The sequence below is a fragment of the Streptopelia decaocto genome (assembly GCF_964273445.1).
Source record: "Streptopelia decaocto genome assembly, chromosome: 7".
Taxonomy (NCBI): Eukaryota; Metazoa; Chordata; class Aves; order Columbiformes; family Columbidae; genus Streptopelia; species Streptopelia decaocto.
Genome location: NC_138661.1, coordinates 47,354,137 through 47,375,999, shown reverse-complemented (window position 1 = coordinate 47,375,999; position 21,863 = coordinate 47,354,137). Strand labels below are relative to the sequence as shown.

General features: G+C 42.3%; 1 protein-coding gene across 9 annotated transcripts in view; it reads left to right on the top strand.

The window, feature by feature from the left end:
• Positions 1-21,863, top strand: part of PRR5L (proline rich 5 like) — an 86,702-nt gene that overhangs the window by 44,328 nt on the left and 20,511 nt on the right. For 4 of the 9 annotated variants that reach the window (XM_082057515.1, XM_082057518.1, XM_082057513.1 and 1 more), the window contains exons 6-8: positions 4,491-4,608; positions 16,358-16,415; positions 19,373-19,464. In XM_082057515.1, coding sequence (XP_081913641.1) covers positions 4,491-4,608; positions 16,358-16,415; positions 19,373-19,464 — 268 coding nt within the window. Of the gene's footprint in view, positions 1-4,490; positions 4,609-16,357; positions 16,416-19,372; positions 19,465-20,438; positions 20,464-21,863 lie in introns of all 9 variants that reach the window. The other 5 variants (XM_082057517.1, XM_082057516.1, XM_082057521.1 and 2 more) reach the window with 5 other exon arrangements.

Below are 21,863 nucleotides of genomic sequence, written 5' to 3'. Positions count from 1 at the left end.
TCACACAGGAACATGTCCAGGGTTTTGAATGTCTCCAGAGAAGGAGACTCCACAACCCCCCTGGGCAGCCTGTTCCAGTGCTCTGTCACCCTCACTGAGAAGAAGTTTTTTCTCAAATTTAAGTGGAACCTCTTGTGTTCCAGCTTGATCCCATTACCCCTTGTCCTATCATTGTTTGCCACCGAGAAGAGCCTGGCTTCATCCTCGTGGCACTCACCCTTTATATATTTATAAACATTAATAAGGTCCCCCCTCAGTCTCCTCTTCTCCAAACTAAAGAGACCCAGCTCCCTCAGCCTTTCTTCATAAGGGAGATACTCCACTCTCTTCATCATCTTCATTGCCCTACGCTGGACCCTCTCCAGCAGTTCCCTGTCCTTCTTGAACTGAGGGGCCCAGAACTGGACACAATATTCCAGATGTGGTCTCACCAGGGTGGAGTAGAGGGGAAGGAGGACCTCTCTCGATGTACTAACCACCCCCCTTGTAATACACCCCAGGATGCCATTGGCCTTCCTGGCCACAAGGGCACAGTGCTGGCTCATGGTCATCCTGTTGTCCTCCAGGACGCCCAGGTCCCTTTCCCCTACACTGCTCTCTAATATGTAATTTCCCAACCTATACTGGAACCTGGGGTTGTTCCTGCCCAGATGCAGGACTCTACACTTTCCCTTGTTAAATTTCATTATGTTATTCCCCGCCCAACTCTCCAGCCTGTCCAGGTCCCGCTGGATGGCAGCACAGCCCTCCGGCGTGTCAGCCACTCCTCCCAGCTTGGTGTCATCAGCAAACTTGCTGATAGTACACTCTATTCCCTTGTCCAAATCGTTAATGAATATATTGAATAATACTGGCCCCAGTACTGACCCCTGAGGCACTCCACTAGATACTGGCCTCCAGCTAGACTCCACACCATTGACTACCACTCTCTGGCTTCTCTCCTTAAGCCAGTTTGCAACCCACCTCACTACTCTATTGTCTAGACCACACCTCCTCAACTTAGCTGTGAGGATGCTGTGGGAGACTATGTCAAAGGCTTTACTGATTGATTTTTACACATAAGGGCATTCATGATGGTAGTAACATCTCTTTTCTAAACCCAAGCTTCTCAGAACCATGAAGTGTTTAAACTAAAAGCAAAACACAGCATGTCATTTAAAAGTTTCATCTTCATGTGACAATTGCAGAGCAAGACCTGAAAATATGAACCCTAAAGATGATAAACGGGGAAAGTCTAACAAACGTTTTCTTACACTAATGGTAATTACGATTAAAAGTTGGTTTTTTTTTTTTTTTTTTAATCAGGTTTCATGATTATCTGTGGTTTCATTCTGATTATTTGGAAAGTTTGGTTAGCAGTAGATAGGACTGTAGAGTAGATAAAGAACAATTTATTCTTACTTTGGTTCCAAGTGCTGCTAGGAGGAGCATTGTTGGAGGTCTCTCTTTCCCACTATATCTATATTCATTCATCATGGATGCTGTCATACAGGACTCCAATTCTCCTTTTATATGCCCGCCATCCCTATTGCAGTTTTCCCAAGCACCGATTGAAATGGCAATTTGGGCTAAGCACATACTAAGCAGCAGTCTAAACTACCCCTTTCCCTACTTTCAAAATAAATGCAGCTTGCAGGGCATGAGACTCTGTCCTATTTGTTATGGTCCCAAAGGTAAAAGTTTAATATAATTCCTTTTGGCAGCTGAGTGAGGGCAGTGTTTCATTCTTTAATGATATTTTAATTGTGTTCAGGTCAGAAGTCCTCACGTTAGGCTTAAGTGCTTGGAACAGTTGTAATTCTTCATGGGATGAGTATTTCTGTATGTGAAAAGAAAAACTAATTTCCTAAGCCTTTGGAAATACCCTAACCTACAGTCTGTTGGCAGGCTTGGGGACTGGCTTTGGGGCTTGTGACTTGTCTGCCAGGCTGTTGCTCACTGCGGTGGCTGCAGCCTGCTCTTCCTCTCCAGTGCAAGCAGGGAGTCCTTCCCATCCTTGTGGGGAGGCAGGACACCAGGCAGAATAGCTGTATTGCCTGGGCTTGGCCACAGTAGCTTGACTATGCTTTCTTCATGTGTGGGAGATTTGAGGGATTTTCTTGAGGTTGTTGTGTGGATGGGTTTCTTTTAGATGGAGATTTATTTCTGAACTAGCCAAAGGAATTTCAAGGCCAGCTCGAAAGCTGAAAACAGGACCTGCTGTGGGAGTGAGGCAGTTCTACAATACCAGGGCCTCAACAAGATGTAAATCAACAGACCTATTAGCAGTGAGACTTGGGTGCGTGGACAGCTTGTGAACATAGACAATATCCAGTCAGCTAATGCATGCTTGGAGCGTGGATGCGTGATCAGGAAATACCTGCATATATAAGGAGGCTTGTTTCTGTAATAAAGGGCTTTGCTTGAATTCATATTGGATTGTGTGGAGTCCATGATTTTTCGCCCTCGCATTCATGTGGGTTACTGAAGTGGATCTAGACTGTCAAGAGCTGGGCGAAGAACAGGAAATTAGTTGTGAACTGCGTGTGCTTTTCAAGCAGTGCTGATGGTAGGAGTGGAAATGTGCTCTTCCATTGACAGGGACTCTCAGGCAGCACTTGGAAGCGCTCACCTTGAAATATGTGATTAATGTTCCTGCAGGTGCCCTGAGCACTGGTTACATCTGCAAATGTCATTATCTAAATATATCACTTTAACATTCAAGTAACTCATTAACGTCCATCTAAGGAGCAAAGGACGTGCATCTGTATGTTTGTATGCACACCTGCAGTCTCGCACCTATGACTCTTGACGTAGTTGGCAACACATTAGCTCTGTGCACATGAGGTGAATCTCTAGCTTGACAATGGGCAAAAAGCTAGACCTGTCAGATGGCCAGCTCTTGTGTGCCATTAGGTTATGCTGGTGCACTTGTTTGTAGTTCTTCATTCAGCTCCCTGGTGAAAGTTAGCAAAGGCAGTGCTTTAAGACACTCACAGATTTTGCACAGCATTTGGTTATTTGACAGTGGGACATGCAGGAGAGTTTTAAAGTAGAACAGTAATGGCATGACTAAGAGGCAAGCAGGTGGTAACATTTTGCTCTGGATTGCTGCCACCAAGTTGTTGTTGGTGTGGTGGTGGTGGTGTGTTGGTTTGGTTTTTTGTGGTGGTGTTGTTTGGTTTGTTTGTTTTTGTTTTTTACTGGTCTGAAAGTCAGTTGTCACGGCAAGAGGAAATGTAAGAAATGCCATCAAGATTTGGGATTTCAGGAAGTGAATAGGAAGAGACTCCTTGCATTCTCCCTAGGGCTCAAGCCTTTAATTGCTGCTCTACCTCTGTGAGGTGAAGTCCTATCATGGGCTTGTCAGTCAGCTGGTGGAGAACCCCCTGGACTCTGCTGAAGCCAGTGGAAGAACTTCTGACAAACAGGCCCCAAAGGCTTCTCTGGTTTATCCCATCACATAGAAACATAAATGTACTTTGAGATGGGAAGGGTAAATATAATTGCCCTGAGAGAGAAGGAGTGAAGAATGTTGGCATGCAAATAAATTTAAAGTGTTACTAAATGGTTAGGGCAGAAAGTTGCTGTCAAAATTGACATTCAGCAAAGATTAGGAAGAAGTGGTGTAGTTTCTTGATAAGAATGCAGCCTGAGAACTGGATGGTCCCTGATTCAAATGCCATTTTCAAGCACTCTTGATTATACTTCATGTTGGCAAAAAGCAAATCTCTTAAAACAGGAAAAATGCAGTGTTTTACAGTGGAAAGTGTTGGGCACATATTAAATTTTAGGCAGAATTTACTGCTGCAGAATTTATGCTCACAGTCACTGAAAGCTGAAAGTGCAAATGCTCTTTGTGAGAAGGTTTGGTTTTTTTTTAAAGCTGCTTTTGGTTTAAAACAATTCTGATTTATATATCAGAGTTTTGAAATATAAATATGTATTACAATGTAAAAGTTCTTTTATAGCCTGATTTAAAATACAACAGTTTTTATTAGAAATACTTGGAGTGGCTTCTGCCTGTGTGTATTTAAAATACTTCTTGTTAAATTTCTAGAAGTTCTTTCTTGAAAAATATGTCTTTTTAATGCAGTAGTCATAGGGAAGCTGCAGCTTCTGCTTGTGTGTTTCCTCTTCTTATCCTCCCACCTTCTACTTCCAAGAGAAAAGGAAGTACATCATTAGGGAAATATGCTATTTTCTGTGAAATTAAAGGTGTCTTTCTTTAAACAAAAAGCAGGAAAAAACATGAATTTCAAACTAAATAACTTGAAATTGTCTCCTCAACTTTCTGGGCATTCAAGGGGGTTTTGTTTGTTTGTTTGCTTGCTTGTTCTAGGTGTATGGCTTATAAATAGAAGACTTCAGGGAAACTGTGTGATTCCTTCATGATTTGAGAATAGCCTTTGTGGTCATTTGTAGAATCTGTACCTAAATGTAAAAGAAATTTAACTGTGGCCAAAATGACACATTCACATATACTCACATGTCTTTGGTATGACTGGTAGTGCAGATATACCTCTAAGAAATGACCAGCAAGGGCTGTTACTTCATGGCTGCATTCCTTTTGTCTACAGACGGCTTCTGAAGAGTGAACTGGGATCCTTCATCACGGATTACTTTCAGGTATTACATGATTTACTTGCTTTCTTTTGAGGTTTGCTCCCCCCCAGCTTTTTGGCCTATAAAAAAAATAGGGCCCCTTTTTACATGCATGTAGCTTACAAGTTTCATTTTTGTCTTGCTACAGAAGATGATGGAGGTACTGGACTTTTTTAATGTGGGCCATATAGCTTTGGGAGTAGTCATATTCATGAGTGTATGTGCTAAATTAAGGATAAACTTCCTTTACATCTAAGAAAGGCTGCTAGTAGCCTACCAAGGTCAAGAGGAAATAACTTGAACTTTTTAAAGAAGATAGCATACCATTCATAGTGTTTTCTTTAGCCTATTTGTCTAGTATAGAGAAGTCAGGAATAGGTTTTCTGCAACAGCAGCCAGCAAAGGGGAAAAGAAATCGGCTGTTGGGTCATTTTTTTGGGGGAAGGGGGGACAGGCAGAGAAAGAAGTCCCTATCAGCAGGAAATCAACCTCAGTACTGTTTGCCCTTTAGTCCCATAAATATAAATGCAAGCTTCAAAAAAGTGAAAGATGAAGAATGAGGTAAGACCTGGTCAATCACAGCTGTGAATAACTGTTATTGCCTTTTACTGATACTATCCAGATAGACAGAGGTTCAAATATAACCACATGAAAGTGTGCTGGATTATTTTGAGAGGGTACTGATGGCTTTCAGTGTTGTAAGTTGTTCAGTGTAGTGTTGATTAATTAAAAAAAAAAAAAAAAGGGGGGGGGGAGGCTGCTGAAAGCAAAAAGGTTTTCTTCCCTTTGAGAAAGAGAGACAGAGAGAAAAAAAAATTCCAGTATTTTCTGAAGCAGCCGACACTGCCGCATACTGTGCTAACAGCATAGAAAGGCAAAAAAGACGACTAGTATTGTTTCCTGTCAGTATTAGATTACATGACTTAAAAAAATCCCCCACGCTGTGCTGTTAAGTGAGAAGCAACCTCCTGCCTTAAGTATAGTGATGTTTTGCTTCTTTAGACCCTATCTGCACAAGTTGTTTCCTGGAAAGAGGTGGCTGCTGGTGCCAAATGGTGGGATGTCTCCTAGACCACGAGTGAGGTCTGGTGGCAGCCCAGCAGAAGGGCTGAGGGCCCGTAGCACACAGTGCCTGGCTTAAGTGGAAATCCGCTCCTGCTAATCCAAAACCAGGCAAACAAAAGTTTGCAACTAAATACATGTGTCAAATTGAAATTTGAAAGGTCTTGATCAAGTGTGCAGGTACTACAGTGTTAAGCGTGGTGTGCAAGGCTGGAATAAGCAGAAAATGTCCAGAGGCAACTTCATGCAGCCATAAGCCTGAATGGAGCATGGAGCTGAACATAGTCCTGAGGGATGTCAGATGTTAACATGTGACTGTTATCTGGTTTTGAAAATTCAGAGTGCAGTGAAATAGGCCTGTGCTGAGTGAGACACAGCTGCATTGTGTCACTGCACAAGAAGGCGGCAATGACTGCTGGGGACCGAATGGTTCCTAGTGCTAGGGTTTGGATGTGTTATTCCCTTTACTCCAGACTGCAAACCTCAAGCCTCTCTGTTATGCTAGGGCTAGTGGCATTAGCTGAGACTCCTTAGGTCTCTTAGTAGTAGAGCTGACAACTGGAGAGACTGCTTAGACTACAGCCTGCTCACTTCTGGGGCCTGGATATCTGTGTTGCATCCCTCTTAGCAAGCTGAGGGTATCTGATCTTGTCCTGGGAGAAGAGTCTGATCACCAGCACCATTTTCAGCAAAAGCAGGTGCAAAAACTGCTCTTTCACCTTAATGGCAGGGCTGTACTACTTCAGCCACAGGCCAGAATTGCGATGTAGATACTCAGCACTGGACTATTGCTGAGAGAGTGATGGCCTTTGCTTCGGAGACCATGCAGTGCAAGGACTTGGCTATGTTCACTTCGGCGTTTGTTTTTGTGTCAGTCTGTCTGTTACAACATTCACGGTGTATGTATACTAGTTCACTTGCAGCTGCTGTTCTCCTACTGAAGCCACTGGGACTCAAATTTAAGTTCTGGGATTTTTATTTTTTTTTTTTTTCTTTTTGCTCAATGTTAAAAGGATTAACTTGGCATCCATCAGACTTAGTCTGAAGTAAAATTCCTTGGTGCTGGCAAGCCATGAGACAAACTGTGAGATAAAGGCTGTTGTAGGAAATGAACTTTTTATTCTGTTGTTAGGTAAGATGCAGGCTTATTTCTGATACTAGACTGACAGTGCATGGCAGTGATAAAAGGTACTGCTCCCTTCTGAATGTTTTTACTCAAAAATCCTTGGGCCGTGGAGTGGGGAAAGACTATTCATGTGCCGAAGGAGGACTGGCAACATTATTTCATTTATGTGGGTTCAGTTTCACTGCTGATGCCAATTGATTTAGGGCAGTACTGTTGCCACCAAAATGAGCAGAGAATTTGGCTGGAAAATAACCTTGAAACAAAAAATAAAGTTTTCAACTACTTCCCTTGGCTTGTTGTGCTCATCCCCTCTGGCATAGGGGAGGTGATGGGAGTGGGTCACCATGATGGGGGGTGGAGTGGAAGTGCATCTTTTGGCAGTGATTTCCTCCACCATCTGCTAAAGCCCACTGAAAAGCTATCCCGAGAAACAAGTTGACTGTTCTCTTAGATTGAAATGAACCCTGAAGGATCTACTCTCACGCGTAACCAAGCAGTTTTAAATATCCTAGCAGCAATTAGAGCAGCTAACTGGGTCATGTAATATTTAGATGTGATAAATTGACTAAAATGTTTTCTGTTTCTTATGCCACAGCACTTGTAACAGGAGCCACTAAGATAATTTTTAAAATCCCGTTTTCCATTTTTTTAAGAGTTCTGGCTCTTAGAGTATGTGTATTTTAAACACATACATAGTTTTTCTAACCACTGAATATTTGAGACTAAAACAGAGTAGAGCTTTTATAGTGAGACAAATCTACCTTTGTGATGAACTTGACTTGGTTACTTGCAAGTCCTTTTCACCAACAGTCATGCGAATTGCCAGGTTTTAGCTCCTGAAGTTGATAAAAGAATGTTTAGGAAACGGGTAGGGTTTAGGCAGTCTTTCTCTGCTACCAAACCATCATCATACCAGAGTTACTGAATCTGTTTTGTATTTGAAAGAGAAATGTAATTCCTATAAGTGCTTTGGTGGAAACTCAGATATTTCATTCTCAAGATTTGTGTTTACAGATCTGCTGCCCTCACAACCGTATTATATATACAAGCTATCTCCTTGGATCAGAGTCTGAGTGTAAATGCCAGGTAGTGGGGGCTCGTTCACTGCAGATCTGCTTTAAAGCAATGCATCATGCTCCAGGTTTTCCAGTACTAGCTTTGCCCATGAACTGATCCAATAATTTCCTGCTGCTGAAAAGGGGTACTTTATACCCACCCCTCCGTTCAGTAACACAGCAGGGCACCATTTGCTCTCTCTGCTGGGTTAGTTCTCTGGTGTTCACCTGAACTACAACAGGGGGGAATCCTATGACCATGGAAGGTAAGAAGCTGGGCTTTGAAGGAACAGGGTGTATTGGTGATTAGGACTTCTTTGGGGCAACTGTGAGATTTTTCAGATAACCTCCCTTCATTTTCATGCTGTCTGACCCTTGTGGTTGTGGAGAAAATTTTTCGAATATGAAATTAGTGTGTGTTGATAAACTCATGCATTACCTTCCTGATTCTGCAGACAGCCTGAAACAAAACCTTTAGAAAGGCTATTTCTTTTCACTCTCTGGGGGCTTGTTAATCTTGAAACTCACAGAGGAAAATGGAAATTCTAGCTATTTCACAGTTAACCACTTTAGCAGAACTGCCTGGTTTATGCATTTTAACTCCAAACTGTGTCCTCCTGAGGCAGAGCGACCTGATCCCTTCCTAGGCACTGTAACTTCTCCCAGCATTCTTGGGCTACAAATGCAAAAAGTCAGATGCCCAGAGTTGATGCCTCTTCAGCCTGACATCCACTGCCTGCTCTGGCATGGCTGGTAGGTGAGGGATGGTGAGTGGACTGTATTTCCTCATTTAATCCAATGAGAACTTCAATGTCTGAAAACCAGGAGTGAAGCTGCTACATTTTCTAGCCTGCTGCAGTGAAGAGCCACGAAGGTGACAAGTCCTGACTCAGTATTAGGCCTAGCTTTCTGTTTGTAAGGCAAAACCATAGGCAATGTGCGAGAACCCATGTTGCTGGAGTGTCAAGCAAAGTCAAAATAGCAAGATGATAATGGATAGCTGTGAAAGTAAGCAGCAGCCACTATGAGGCAAGCCCAGATCCAGGCCAAATTTGATTGTTGTTCTCTGCCTTCAGAGTGGTCAGAAGTAGGGCTAGTGAACCTTCCTGTGGTCAGAGGGCCTCTTGCTGTAAGTCAGCTGGCTGTGCAAAGTGGCTGCAGCAGTAGGGGGAAACATGCACTCCTCCCTCTCCTGTGGCACTGTAAAGCTTTTGCTTAAGTCCCTGCTGCGTGTCTTTCTGAGACTCCAGCCTATCCGGCATCTCTTGTGATGCTTGCTGTCCTTTGAAAGGCTGCTTTGTAAAGCCATGCTAGGAGCTGAAAATTCTCGTGTGTTGCTCTCTCCTGCTTAGTCAAAGAGAAAAACCTGGTGTGTATGACATTTCTTTCCTTGGCACAGGGTTTCTAGTTCTACCTGTTTCACAGCAAGGCAATGAAATAGTTGTGTAGGTTATTAGAGTGGTGATTGCTGGATAAAGGCAGTTCTAGCTCTTCTCTGGCCATGTGCTGTCTTGGGCCTGCTGCTAGGGGCTGCAGCAGTTTGGCTGCTGCACAAGAGGAGTGAGTTCACACTTGTGTGATTTGCAGAGCTCAGCCATATGTCTGCAATACTCTTTTGGGACAAGCTGGTATTTATTATTGTATTTCTCCCCTTGCTGGCTGGGAACCCCTGTTCATGCAGGTCTCCTGGTTAATTCTGCTTCGTCTGACACTGGACTGAGCTTTCATGGAGCAGCTCCAGAGATTCTATAGCAACTGCTCAGCTTTGTTGTCACAGATGGAGTCGCCAGGCAGCTCAGCCCCGTTACTGTGAGCTGAGCAGAGGACCTAGTAGTCCTGGGTGGCAGCAGCAGTAGGGAAACCTGCCTTTCAGACCCTGTAGGCATTGGCTCACTAGGTGTGTGTGATTCACCTGAAGTGGTGCCTGGTTGCTACTGCTCAAACTGTGGCATGGCATGGGACAGCAGCGTGCCATTGCCCCGGTAAGGAGGGCTCCTGCCTGAAGTGGTGACTCACCAGCACAGAGCCAGGGCCAGCTGCGGGGTTTTCCCATAGCTGCTGCCTTGCCGGCGTGTTGCGGTCTAGATTGTAGCAGTGCTGCCTACTCTTTCTGCTTGGTCTGCTCTCCTTCTTACTCTCCCTGCCTCACTTTCTCTCTTTAGGTGGGCTTTTTTACCTATTTTGAACAAAGACGACTCATTTTAGGATGTTATTTCATACTTATCTTGCAGTTTGTTCTCTGTGTAGGACTGAAATTTTCTCTCTGCTTTTGTCACTATTTCCCCTCTTTATAGAGTAGTAGGGAGGGATGCTCCAGGTGTGAGGTGCTGCAACTCACACAGATTTGCATTTCATAAAACACTGCCAAGAAACAGGTAGGTGGTTGTGTGAAACTGGCAATAACTTTGTAGAAAATACTTGTCAAGTAAATTTGTGTGATGCTTTTTTTTTTTATCTCAAAATTAACATCAAGTTATCCAAGTTTGTGTGATGTTTTCTTTTTTCTCAAAATTAACATCAGATTATCCAAGAATCAGTGGTTATGTGCTTGTAGAGCCTGTAAAAGAGTGGTTTAACACTAGCACACAAAGCCTCAGTTGGCTGCAAGACAGGCTGCTTTTAAGAAATAACTGTGATGTGTAGAAGAAAAACTGAATTTTTCACTCAGCAAAAAGGGGTCAATGATTTTGAATTTTCTCTGGATTAGTTTAGTCCCATTTCAAGCTTATGTTTCTGTTTGAACTAGTATTAATTTCTTAATTTTAATGTGGCCTTTTAAAAGCATACTGGCCATGTTCAGCATGGAGACATGAGAGGAAAACAAAATTTGTCTGTAATTAAAGGGGTGTTCATGTAAACCTTTTTCCCCCCAAGAGTGTTGGCTTAGCAAGAGAATTCCTTTGTGGCATGCTATACTGCAGAGACATGGCTTTCAGATGAGAATTGAAGTCACCAGTGATGGCTTGAACCTCCTTGATGTTTTCTGTGGAGCCGCTCCCAAAACTACTTGGCTGCTTTTTGTTACCTTTCTGCTTGGAGGTACCACCCACAGCAGAGCAAGCTGTGCTAGTGGCAGGGCTGTCACCTCGAAAACCTTCCTGTTGTTTTTGCATGGAGGCCATCACCATGACCAGGCTCTCGACAGGGAACATCTAATTTGCCTCTGGCAAAGTCAGATGGGTACCATTTTGCCTGGAGCGTAGTGAGAGCCTGCACAGGAAGGGCCTCCATGGCCCCTCTTTGGGATGACCAGCTCCTGACAAGGCAGAGGGAAGGAGAAGGTGCATGTCACTGCTGCTAACTACTGCTGTGCTTGGGACAGATTCCACCTGCAGTCATTGTGCTGGGAAACTGAAATTGCTCTTCTGGGTATAGATGGAGAAATTTTCCTCAGTTTATCTAATAGAGCAGGGGAAGGGGAAAATACCTGTGCCAGGAAAAAGAAGGAATTAGCTGGAAAGTGTCAGTTTTATAGCACGGCGTGTGATTGCCTTCAGACTTTTTTTTAATTCCCAATGATTTCAGCACAGCTTACTTTGCAAGAGCAGCGAGCACATGCACATCATGGGAAGGGTCTTTGCTGAGGAAAAAATAAAATGTGATTTTTCTAGAGCTTTCAATCCTGTCTTCCAAAACTCAGTGCGTTTGAAGACTTACTTAAAGGCTTTCTCTTAGCTACACTTCTTGGTGATATACCTGAAACTGCTACTGTGGATTTCTGCACTGAGAAATGTAGTGGGGTTTCAACCTGTGAGATTTCACAAGCTTACTTCTATCTGCTACAGAATATCTGTCTCCAAATTTCTTGACTTACTGGTACGTGTTGGGGCTTAAGTCAAGTCTTTGTTTCTCTGGAGTGCATTCTTCACTATAGCAAGAGTAACAGCAGGTTTGCAGCACCTGCAATGAGCATAGCCTGTGTTGTACCAACAGCAGGGTGAGGACTTCACCTGGGGGATCCAGGGAAAGCTGATTTGGGGAGGGAATAACTTCCTCCCCAAGCACCCAGTTCAGTTGTGATTGCAGAGATGAAGTGTCAGCTAAACTTCTTCTGGTAAATCCACCCTTCAAGCTCACTTGGTGTCTATGTGGTCTTCCTTGCAAGTAAGGGTTTGTTTTTCCTTTTAGCTCTGTGCCTCTGCGTTGCCTCTGGCAACTGGGGATAAAGCAGTAAAATGAGACTTGTAATCTAGATAAGATCTGATACAGACTTCCGCTGTTGTTGTGTTTATTAGATTGTACTGATTTGTCAGCAAATGCTGTAGGGTTTTTTTAATGAAAATTTACCTGTCTGGCTTGATCTGAAGGGGTAATGTTCAGATTGAAATAATTTCTAAGCCTGTGACTTTAGCAGAATAGACATATAAGTAAAATTTCCAGATATTTTGAGGAGGGGGAGAAGGGAAATGAGTCTCTCTCTTCCACAGGAAAAAGGAAAAGTTGAAAGGATAATTGAAATATCTGCAGTAACTATGCAGAGCTAAGCTTTTTTTTTTTTAAGAAACATTAAGAATGAGATGATGCAATCTATTTAGCACATGGAATTACTGATAATACATTCATAAGAGCATTATCAATTCTTTATTACAGGGGGATGATTAATATCTCTATTTTTAATAGGTAGAACTGTGCTGTCCATAAAGGTATACAAATGTGTATTTTGTTTGCTGACATAGCTGTAAAACGTACAAAAAAAAATCTCTGAAAGTAGAAAGCATCAATAATATAAGCAAAGTAGCTGGAAAATTGTATCCACAGTACTCAGGAAGTGTTATGTAAATGAAAACCTAATGTTCTAGTGCAGATAGAGAATGAATTCATATTTCTTGAGAGAAACACAAGAAAATAAGTGTGACACCTTCATATGTATGTGTGTATTTTTTTTTCTGATATAGTAGTTTAAAATGTGTTAAAGATCAGCTGTAAATTTCCCTTGCAATATGTGAGAGGTAATTACCTAGAGCAATAGGTTGAAAAATAAAGAATTTAAGTACTTTATTAGTAAACTAAAGGCATCTGGAAGGATTAAAGTGCAATATCACTCCAAATGTTATCTTATTGTTCAGGCAGGAAAATACTTACAGTGTAAGTGGGTTTCACTTTTTCCCCCCTTCTATAGTTTTTTCCATTCCAGATTTTCTCCTTTCGCTTTCACATTGTTTGCTGTTGGCTTTGTTTGTTTTTTGTTTGGTTGCTTTGTTTGTTTTTGGGTTTTGCATGTGGTTTTTTTGGTAGTTTTTTGTGTGTGTGTGTGTGTGTTTTTTTTGGGGGGGTTGTTTGTTTGTTGGGGGAGGGGTGGTTTTTTGTGGGTTGGGGGGGGGAGGTATTTGTTTTTGTTTTTTCCTGGAAAGTTTTTGTTGTTGTTATCCAGAGCCTGACGTGTAGTCATTTATTTTTGCTGAACAAATCTAAAAATGTAATGGAGATCCCAACAACTTAATATTTCCCCACAAAGCCTGTATTTCTGCTAGAGAATCTTTGCAAAAGTCACCTTTATAACAACATTTACAAATGTTGCAATTTTTTTTTCATCACATGAACACATTTATCCAACTTGCTAATTAATTGCTGTAGTCACTGCCCATGTGAAAAGTATCACCTCAGCACATTTTCTTTGCAGTCTACCCATCCTTTGGAATCCCTGTTCCTCCTGTTCTCTACTGGGAACTCTGTCTTTCTCTCAACCTGAACACTCACCCTAACAGAGGAGTAAGCCCTAGACAAAGCCCCCCAGCCAGTAAAATTTTTTCACTGGCAAGTTCTCTTCACTTCTTGCAGTTTCTTTTGACAGTCCTTTGTCATATTGGTGATGATGAATAAATCAGAAAATTGGCTTCTGCAGGGAAAAAAAAAAAATAAAAAAATGTTCTATTGGGGGGAATTCCAGAGTAAAAAAAAAACTGCAGAAATTGGACTTCATTTTTAGAATAAATGTATGGCTTTTTGGCTAAAACTGAGTAAGCTGTTGTAAGCAAGTGAGATTTCACAGGTCTTGGAGGTGGCTTGAGCTGCCAGGCAGTGCATGTCCTGCTGGAGGTCCCTGCTAGCCTGAGTGGGCACTGGTGGTGCGGAAGTAGTCAGCGAAGACCAAAATGTACCCTCCTAAACTGACAGCTGTGCACTGCATGAGGCCTAGAAGCAGCTGCTTTGCAGTCTGCAGTGTTGACAGAGCGCTCTGCTTTTTACCTGTTGGCATCCACAGCTTTTCAGTTGCAGTTAATGAGAGTAATTTTTACCTTCTTTGTGAGTGGGTTCAGAAGGTCACATGCAAAAGTGCTTTGGGTTCCTGTCTCCACATGGTCACCTGTGTGCAGAGCAGCAATTTTAGAACGTTCTGCTGACAAAACAGGACATTCAAGTCAGCTCAGATTCCTTTGCTGAAATTCCTAGGATTGGTTATATAGTAGAGTACTAAAAATTGTTTAAAGCTTGACTGTACTGCATGGATAAGATTGCTTTTGCACTCTGCTAGAGCTAGTAAAGGTCAAAGTCTTGAGACTTGGATGAGTTTCATCCCATGTGTTGCTCCTAAAATGCTCTAGTTTTGTTGTGTAAGTAATTTTAACAGAATCTAAATACTACATTACTTTGAGAATAAGACTATACTAAATATTGTTGGGCTCAAATTCTGAAAAAAAGCCACTAGCAGGGCCAAATGACCTTAATTACAAGCATGACCATTAATTATTTTTCCCTTGTATGCACTACACAATATTTAACCATTATTGCCACTAACACCACTGGTGAATTGGATGGTCATTCCGCCTTGTGTTGTGATTGAACTCTGGATACACATTAGGGGATGCGGGTGGGTTTTTTGTTTGTTTGTTTTTAAAGCAGTGTCTCTGAAGTACTTATATCTGTCTCATTTAGGACAAGTAAGCCATTGTAGCAAAACATGAGTTTATCTTTTAATGTGCATGAGCCAAAGACAAAGACAAGAGCCAAAGAAAGGTATCCATTTCCTCTCTGTTTTATAACACTACACTTCTTTCACACCATGAAGAATGCAATGTCCATTCATTCTTTCCTTGAGATGAAACTTTTCATGGAAGTTTCCCCTACTACCCATAGCATGTGAGGCAACTGATGAGCTTGTATGGCTTGTTCTTTCTCCCGGGCCCTTTTTGCTGAAATCTTGACAAAGATGCCAATGGAAAAAATTATCTCTAGTATTGTAGCAGTTCCCAGCCCTAAAAGGTCTCGGACCTCACCTTGCGTAAAGTGAGATTCCAAAGCAAAAGGAATTTCTTGAATTCAGCCCCTGATTTTATTGGTTTCAGTATTTTCCTACCTGACAGCTTCGTGAATGTAAGTTCTCCACCAGGACAATGCATCCAGAGATGTTTCCTTACTGATAGAATGTATGGTGGTCTCTTCAGTCCCTCAGCCTACTTGCAAAAGACTTCTGGAGTCTGATTAGAATACTATTTAAGGGAGAGCCCTTCCCTTTCTACACATTTCAATGATATCTGATGCTAACAAGTAGGTCTTTTGAGTGGCAAGTTTTTCTTTTGTTCTGGAAAGCAAAGTACAAGTGGAGAATGTCACTGAACAATATTTCCTTCTTTTCATTCCCTTCAACAGTACCTCAGTTTAGTATTGCTTCTTGTTGTAGGGAGGATGCAGAGGTGTGCTGCCTCTCTTTACTTGGTGTTGCTTACAGTTACCTGCTTGTGTGTGTCATAAACAAGCCAGCCTGGTATATGGTTACAGGGGGCAGATCTGTCATCCAGAGCAGCAGTGCAAGAGCAGGTATGTGGTACAGCAGCTCATCGGGAGGTCATGGTGGTGTCTAAGGCAGTGGTCTATTGGGAGTGAAAAAAAGATGTGCCTTGTTCCTCAGCTGGCGGAAGGTTGAAAGGTGCAACTTCAACCTGGTTACCTGTTAAAAACAGAAGCTGGCGGATGAACGTGAGAGAGGGAGAGAGAGGTGTCTGATTGTTATGCGTTATCCTGTTACTGAATTTTTTCAGAAGGACAGAAAGCTTTATTCTCTATCAACGTGATCTCTGTGATAGGATCTGAACCTTTTAGGATGCAGTAATAGTCTGTTACTTGGTGACAGCAGTTACTTTCTCTAGGATTCTCAAAGCTTTTCAAAATAACTGATTCTTCTAGTGCTGTTGGGAGAACAGAAAGGTAGGTGTTGGTTTTGCACCATTCTTGTGTTTGAGGAAATAGAAACAGAAAACTTATCAGATGTTTAGATGTTCTGAACTGCAAACAGGCACATCAATATCTTGACTCTATTCCTGTGACTCGGGACAGATCTATCCTTCCCGCTTCTGACAGATGTTTCAACTGTCTACTGTGTTCTTGTGTCTGGTTGAACAAGAGGGGGTTAATGAATGTACAGCACTCACAGTGAGACCAGGTCTGGTGGTGGTGCTGGGGGAAAGTACTATAATATGGCTAATCTTTCAATAACTGCATGCAAAGTGGATAATATCTGAAAAGAACCTTATTATTCCATGTTTATTTTAAATGTCAGAAAAGGCAAATGCATGTCTCTCTTCTCTCTTGGCAGAACCAGCTCCTTGTGAAAGGCTTGCTGTTTATAGAGGAAAAGGTTAAGCTGTGTGAAGGCAAGTATAGTAAGAAACCCATTTCAGAAGGGAGTTGTTTTTTGCTGTTTGGTCAGACAAGATGATTTGCATGTCTGGAAAGCATACAGCCCTTTCTGGTACTGTCTTAGGATGTCATACAACCTTTTGGGAACTGGATTGCACTGCAGCAGCCCTTGTGAGGCTTAAGGTATGGGGCAGGCTGTTTGAATAGCCAAGTAACTGCAACACTCCCACCAGCCACGTTTTCATTGCGAGCACAGGAACGTGCTTTTGAGAGCTGAACTAACAGGCTTTGTGTAATTTTAAAGAAAAAACCAATCACTTGGGTGGAAAATAAATCTTTCAGGAAAGAAGTTGACCACACATGAAATTCTGTTCAAACCACTCTGGCATATGGATGCTTGTTACTCCAGAGCCTGTGGGCAAAAGCCAGTGTGTTGCAGCGACTCTCAGTGTTGGATGTGTGGGCAGTTAGTCATGTTTCTTAACAGCTTGCTCAAGCAGAGCAAGTTGTGTAGAGCACATGTCTTTGTTCAAAATGAGGCTGGTTTGATTTGACCCAGTTTTGTAGCGTGTAGGGAAGATCCCTTGCTAATCACCGGTCTGCTGTATCTGGGTTGTTAGATGCCAACAGGCACTTATAATCTTGCATCATTATTGATGGTGGATTCCTCCGCACTGTTCTTCACCAAGTGACTTCTCCAGCTGGACAGCAGGCTGTAGGACTCGGACCTGTGAAGGGGTTGTGCAGTTTCCAGCCTCCAGCTTGGTTTGTATTTCTTTGGTACTGGCCCTATAAGGGAGGAAAAAAGGCAGACTCATACATTTTCCTGACTCTAGGTACCTGCCCTGCCACTGCCAGCTCTTCAGAATGAGTGCTATGCAGCTTATCATAGGTTTTCTTTTCTGTGTTCATATAAAACTGTTCATATAAAACACCAGTACCTGTTTTAGAAGTATGAAAATTGAGTTTTGGTCCATAAAAAGCAGAGAGCTGCCTGGAAGCAGTTTGCAGCTGCTGAAGGAGTTTGGGTAAGATGAAGTTTCCCAGGCAGATAACAAAACTTTCTTCCTATGGCTCATTTTTGGTTCCCCAGTTTGAGGTGACAGTGGATCCACTTTGCCTATACAGGCTGGTATCTCTGCAGAAGATGACTCATAGGTACCTTTCTTTCATAATGTGTAGGTTTGTTGCAGCTCTCGTGTAACAGCAACAAGAACTTCTTGTACATACTTCTCAGGTAGCTCTGTCTTCCTGGAAAATTTCTACTGTCCTAGTAGTCAGAGATAGAATAGTGTTCCTGCTGCAGGGCATGACAGTGTTTTACTGTGTCTGTTTTACAAATCACAGCCTCTTATTTTAACATGACTTTTCTTTATACGGTCTCTCAGAATCTCTTTCAATGCCTGTGGGATTTATGATTTCTTGAAGAAACAAACCATTCCCCCTTCCCCTTCAAAAGAAGCTATCTATAAAATTTCACTCTGGGTCCATACACCAAAGCATTGCAGTCCTGGGGAAGAGACAGAGGAGGGAAAAATTTAAAATTGTCTTTTTCACTTAGAGTTGGCAGTTTCTGGTAATGGGTAGCTGTTATGGGGGGGTGTTGAGTAGGTGGTCATTTGCCTGCAGTTTCAGTTTTGAAGCTGGTGTCATACATGACATGGTGAAGCCTCCCTCTGAACCCTCCTGCAGTCATCAGTGGGCTCTCTGCTTGAAAGGAAACATCTGCAGGATCTGGTCCTGTTGGCTCTCTGGCTATGTCCTAAGCAGTACAACCCATGGGCAAGCACAGTGAAAGCCCATGTGTAAACCTCCAGATGGAGAAAGCACTTCAGTACACTGTGATAAGGTTCCTTTGAGTTGCAATTTTATGTGTAATCCAGTTAATCCTGTCAGGCATTTAGTCACCTTGAGGCTGAGCCTTCAAAGCTGCCTTGATCAGCCATCTCCCGTTACTGCTTCTCGAGTCTTGACTGCTTGTGAGCTCCAGCTGAGGCTCCATGGAAGGTATCCTGGAAAATCCTGTTGTCAGAAACTTGTGTTATTTTACCTGGGTCTGTATTTGCACCTGAAATTTCTGGGGAAAGTATCTAAAACTTGAAAAAAACATTGCAAACCTTTGGCCTTTGTGATGGGAATATCTCTCAAAAAATGTAGACTTTGGACCCAAATTCTGAGGAACACAAAGTTCTATAAGTCAAGCCTTTGAGCATAATTTAAAATGTCTATTCAAATGATTATGTTTAGTAAAGCACTTTTTGTTAATAACAGGCTGTTGACCACAGTTGTATGCCTGTTTTAGGAATCATGAGTTGCATAACTTAGTCTGCCTTCATTTTAAATACCCACTTAAATTTGGGGATATTTGTTTGAATCGGAGTCATGTGAGGGGTGGCCACAAGTGGATTTTATTTGGGAATCTTCCCAGGTACCATGTTTGCGAGGAGGATGGTGACTTTGTGGCTCATCAAGGTCCTGACTACCGTGTCTGTGCTTGGGAGTGGGGGGATGCTGGAAGGGGCTCTTGTGAATGACTCAGTTACTGCAAAACAGTTGATGTTGGCTGAGACCTGCTGGTTTTCAGATTGAGTTGCTAATGTGTGGCCGTACTCCCTTGCTAGTTGAGCATGCTAACTGACCTATGAGATTACATAATCCTTTGCTGTGGAGTTAGAGTGTCCAGCTGAAGAGAAGATTCACTCTTGTGTTGGAATTGGTCTCATGTTTTGAACAGAGCTGTCGTCTTTGTGGTAAGCGACAGAGCAATTGTGACTCTGTCAGTTAACGTAAAGCTTAGCCAAGTGATGTCCAATTCTGGATGGAAACTGTGAATGTAAACTGTGGGTTTGTATCTCTTGTTTGGGTAATTAGAGTTTACTTGAGTAATTTGAGTTTACTTGGGTAATTAGAGTTAACTTGATTTTAGTGTCCCTGTCACTAAAGCTCTTGTTCCCAATCTCTCTTTACTTAGGTGAGGATCGCATTGATATCCTGTCTGAAATCTGGGATCACTATTTTACAGAGACTCTTCCTACGCTCCAGGCAATATTCTACCCAGTTCAGGTAATCTTGATTGTAGTTCAATCTTCAGTCAGGTGAGGCAGTGTAACTCCAATGTCTGCTAATGGCACATGGAAACTTCCATTCCAGCAGCACTTTTTGGCAAGTGACTGAACAGATCTTTTAAAACCTTTAAACTACATTTGGGAGGAAGCAGAGTTTGCCTAAGTCAGAATTAACTGTATAAGGACTGCTGAAATCTACAAGGCAAGCACAGTGTTTTGGGCTGAATTTATTGCTATTTGTTTGCCTTCTGTCTGTGCTTATCTGAGCTTGAACACTGAAAATATTGAACTATACCTTGTTTAGACTGAAGCTATGGCCCATTTGTATTTATAGTTCTTCCATTTTTAAGTACATGGGACTCTGTTGGTGCAGATGACAACACTAACAACTTGTCTTCAGAGGGATGAATCTGAAGCAGGAGCAAATGTGTTTAACTCACCCTAACTGCTTTTGGAGGGCTGTGTCCCAGTTGTGCCTTTGGAAAATCCCCTGTTGTTGTTTTTTGAGCTATAAAAGGGCACAAGTAAATCTATGGGTAGAGGATGAATGAACAACTTTATGTAAGACCTGTTTACAATGGGTATTTTGAAAGCTAAGTATCCCATCAACTGTTGAGCTGTATCATTTTTTAATGTAGTTTTAGTCAAGGTTTCCATGTGAGCAGTCTAATTACCTCCACAGCCTGTTTTGATCTTTTCTTCCATTAGAGGAAAAGAAAAATGTACTTCATGAGGAGACTGATGTTCTTGGAAGTACTAGCCTCTTCCTCTTAACTTTTGTCTCTTCCACAAGACGTGCTTTCCAGAACCTTTAAAAATTATTTTTCCCTTGTATTGTTTGAAAGCTCAAAGGTTGCCCTTTTCCTCTAATCCTATTAAAGTTGGCATTTCCTAAAAGAGAAAGGACTTGTGTAAAGACAGACACTAACTATTCTACTGTATTGATTTTTTTTAATTCTTTCCATGCTGCAGATGCTTAAAGGTAGGTGTTTGGCAGGTAAAACTGCACAATTATAATATCTTCCCTTTCCTTTTGCAACTAATTCTGTCAAGAAGTGACCTAATCTATTTAAGCAGGATTTTTTCTGCACTGTGGCTATCTATGCACTGTGGAAACAGCCAAGCTACCTGTGTGTCATATGCAATAATGCTAATAATTCTGCCACTGAGCAGAAAAATCTGCTCCCCTGCTGTTAAATGTCTCTAATGAGAAAGTGGACAAAAGTTTCCACACAGTCAGTACAGCTTTTGGAAGTAACTTGGTGATAGTGGTGAAAGCATGACTATGGGATGTGAAGATTCTTTGAAAGCATAGCTTTTTTACTGTATTTGTCTTGTCACAATATCTGAGTCACTAAAAAATATTTCATAGAAGCTGTGAGGTTAGGGAAGTATTTGACACTGTCTCATACTTGTCTTTACCTTGGAGAGACATGGAATTAATGGACAGACCACTCAGTGGATAAGGAATTGGCTGGATGGATGCATTCAGAGTTGTGGCCAACAGCCTGATGTCCAAGTGAAGACCAGTGATGAGTGATGCTCCTGAGGGGCCATTATTGGCTGTTTAACATCTTTGGTCACATGGACAATGAGACTGAGTGCACCATCAGCAAGCTTGCCAACACCACCAAGCTGTATTGTGTGGCTGATGCACTGGAGGGAAGGGAGAGACCTTGACAGGCTTGAGTGTCAGGCCCATGTGAGCGTCACGAAGTTCAATAAGACCAAGTGCAATGTCCTGCACCTGGGTGAGGGCAGTCCCAAGCACAAATGCAGGCTGGGCAGAGAATGGAGTAAGAGCAGTCCTTAGGAGAAGGACTTTGGGGTGTTGTCTGATGAGAAGCTCAGCATGAGCTGCCAATGTGTGCTTGCAGCCCAGAAAGTCAACTGCATTCTGGACTACATCAAAAGAAGCATGACCAGCAGGTCAAGGGAGATGATTCTCCCCCTCCACTCTTGTGAGACCCCACCTGGAGTATTGCATTCATCTCTTTTGGCCCTTAACATAAGGACATGGACCTGTGGGAGCAAGTCCAGAGGAGGGCCACAGCAGTGATGAGGGAGCTGGAGCACCTCTCCTATGTAGACAGGCTGAGAGAGTTGGGGCTGTTCAGCCTGGAAAAAGAGAAGGCTTTGGGGAGACCTTATGCCCTGTTTCCCCAAAAATAAGATAGGGTCTTATATTAATTTTTGCTTCAAAACTTATTATTTTTTTACATGTGTAGCTGCCTGGACACTATTTAAATTAACTTTATTAACTGTAACTAGGGCTTATTATTGGAGTAGGGCTTATATTTTGAGCATCCTCAAAAATCCTGAAAAAATCATGCTAGGGCTTTTTTCAGGGTAGGTCTTATTTTCAGGGAAACAGGGTAACAGCCTTCCAGTAGGGGC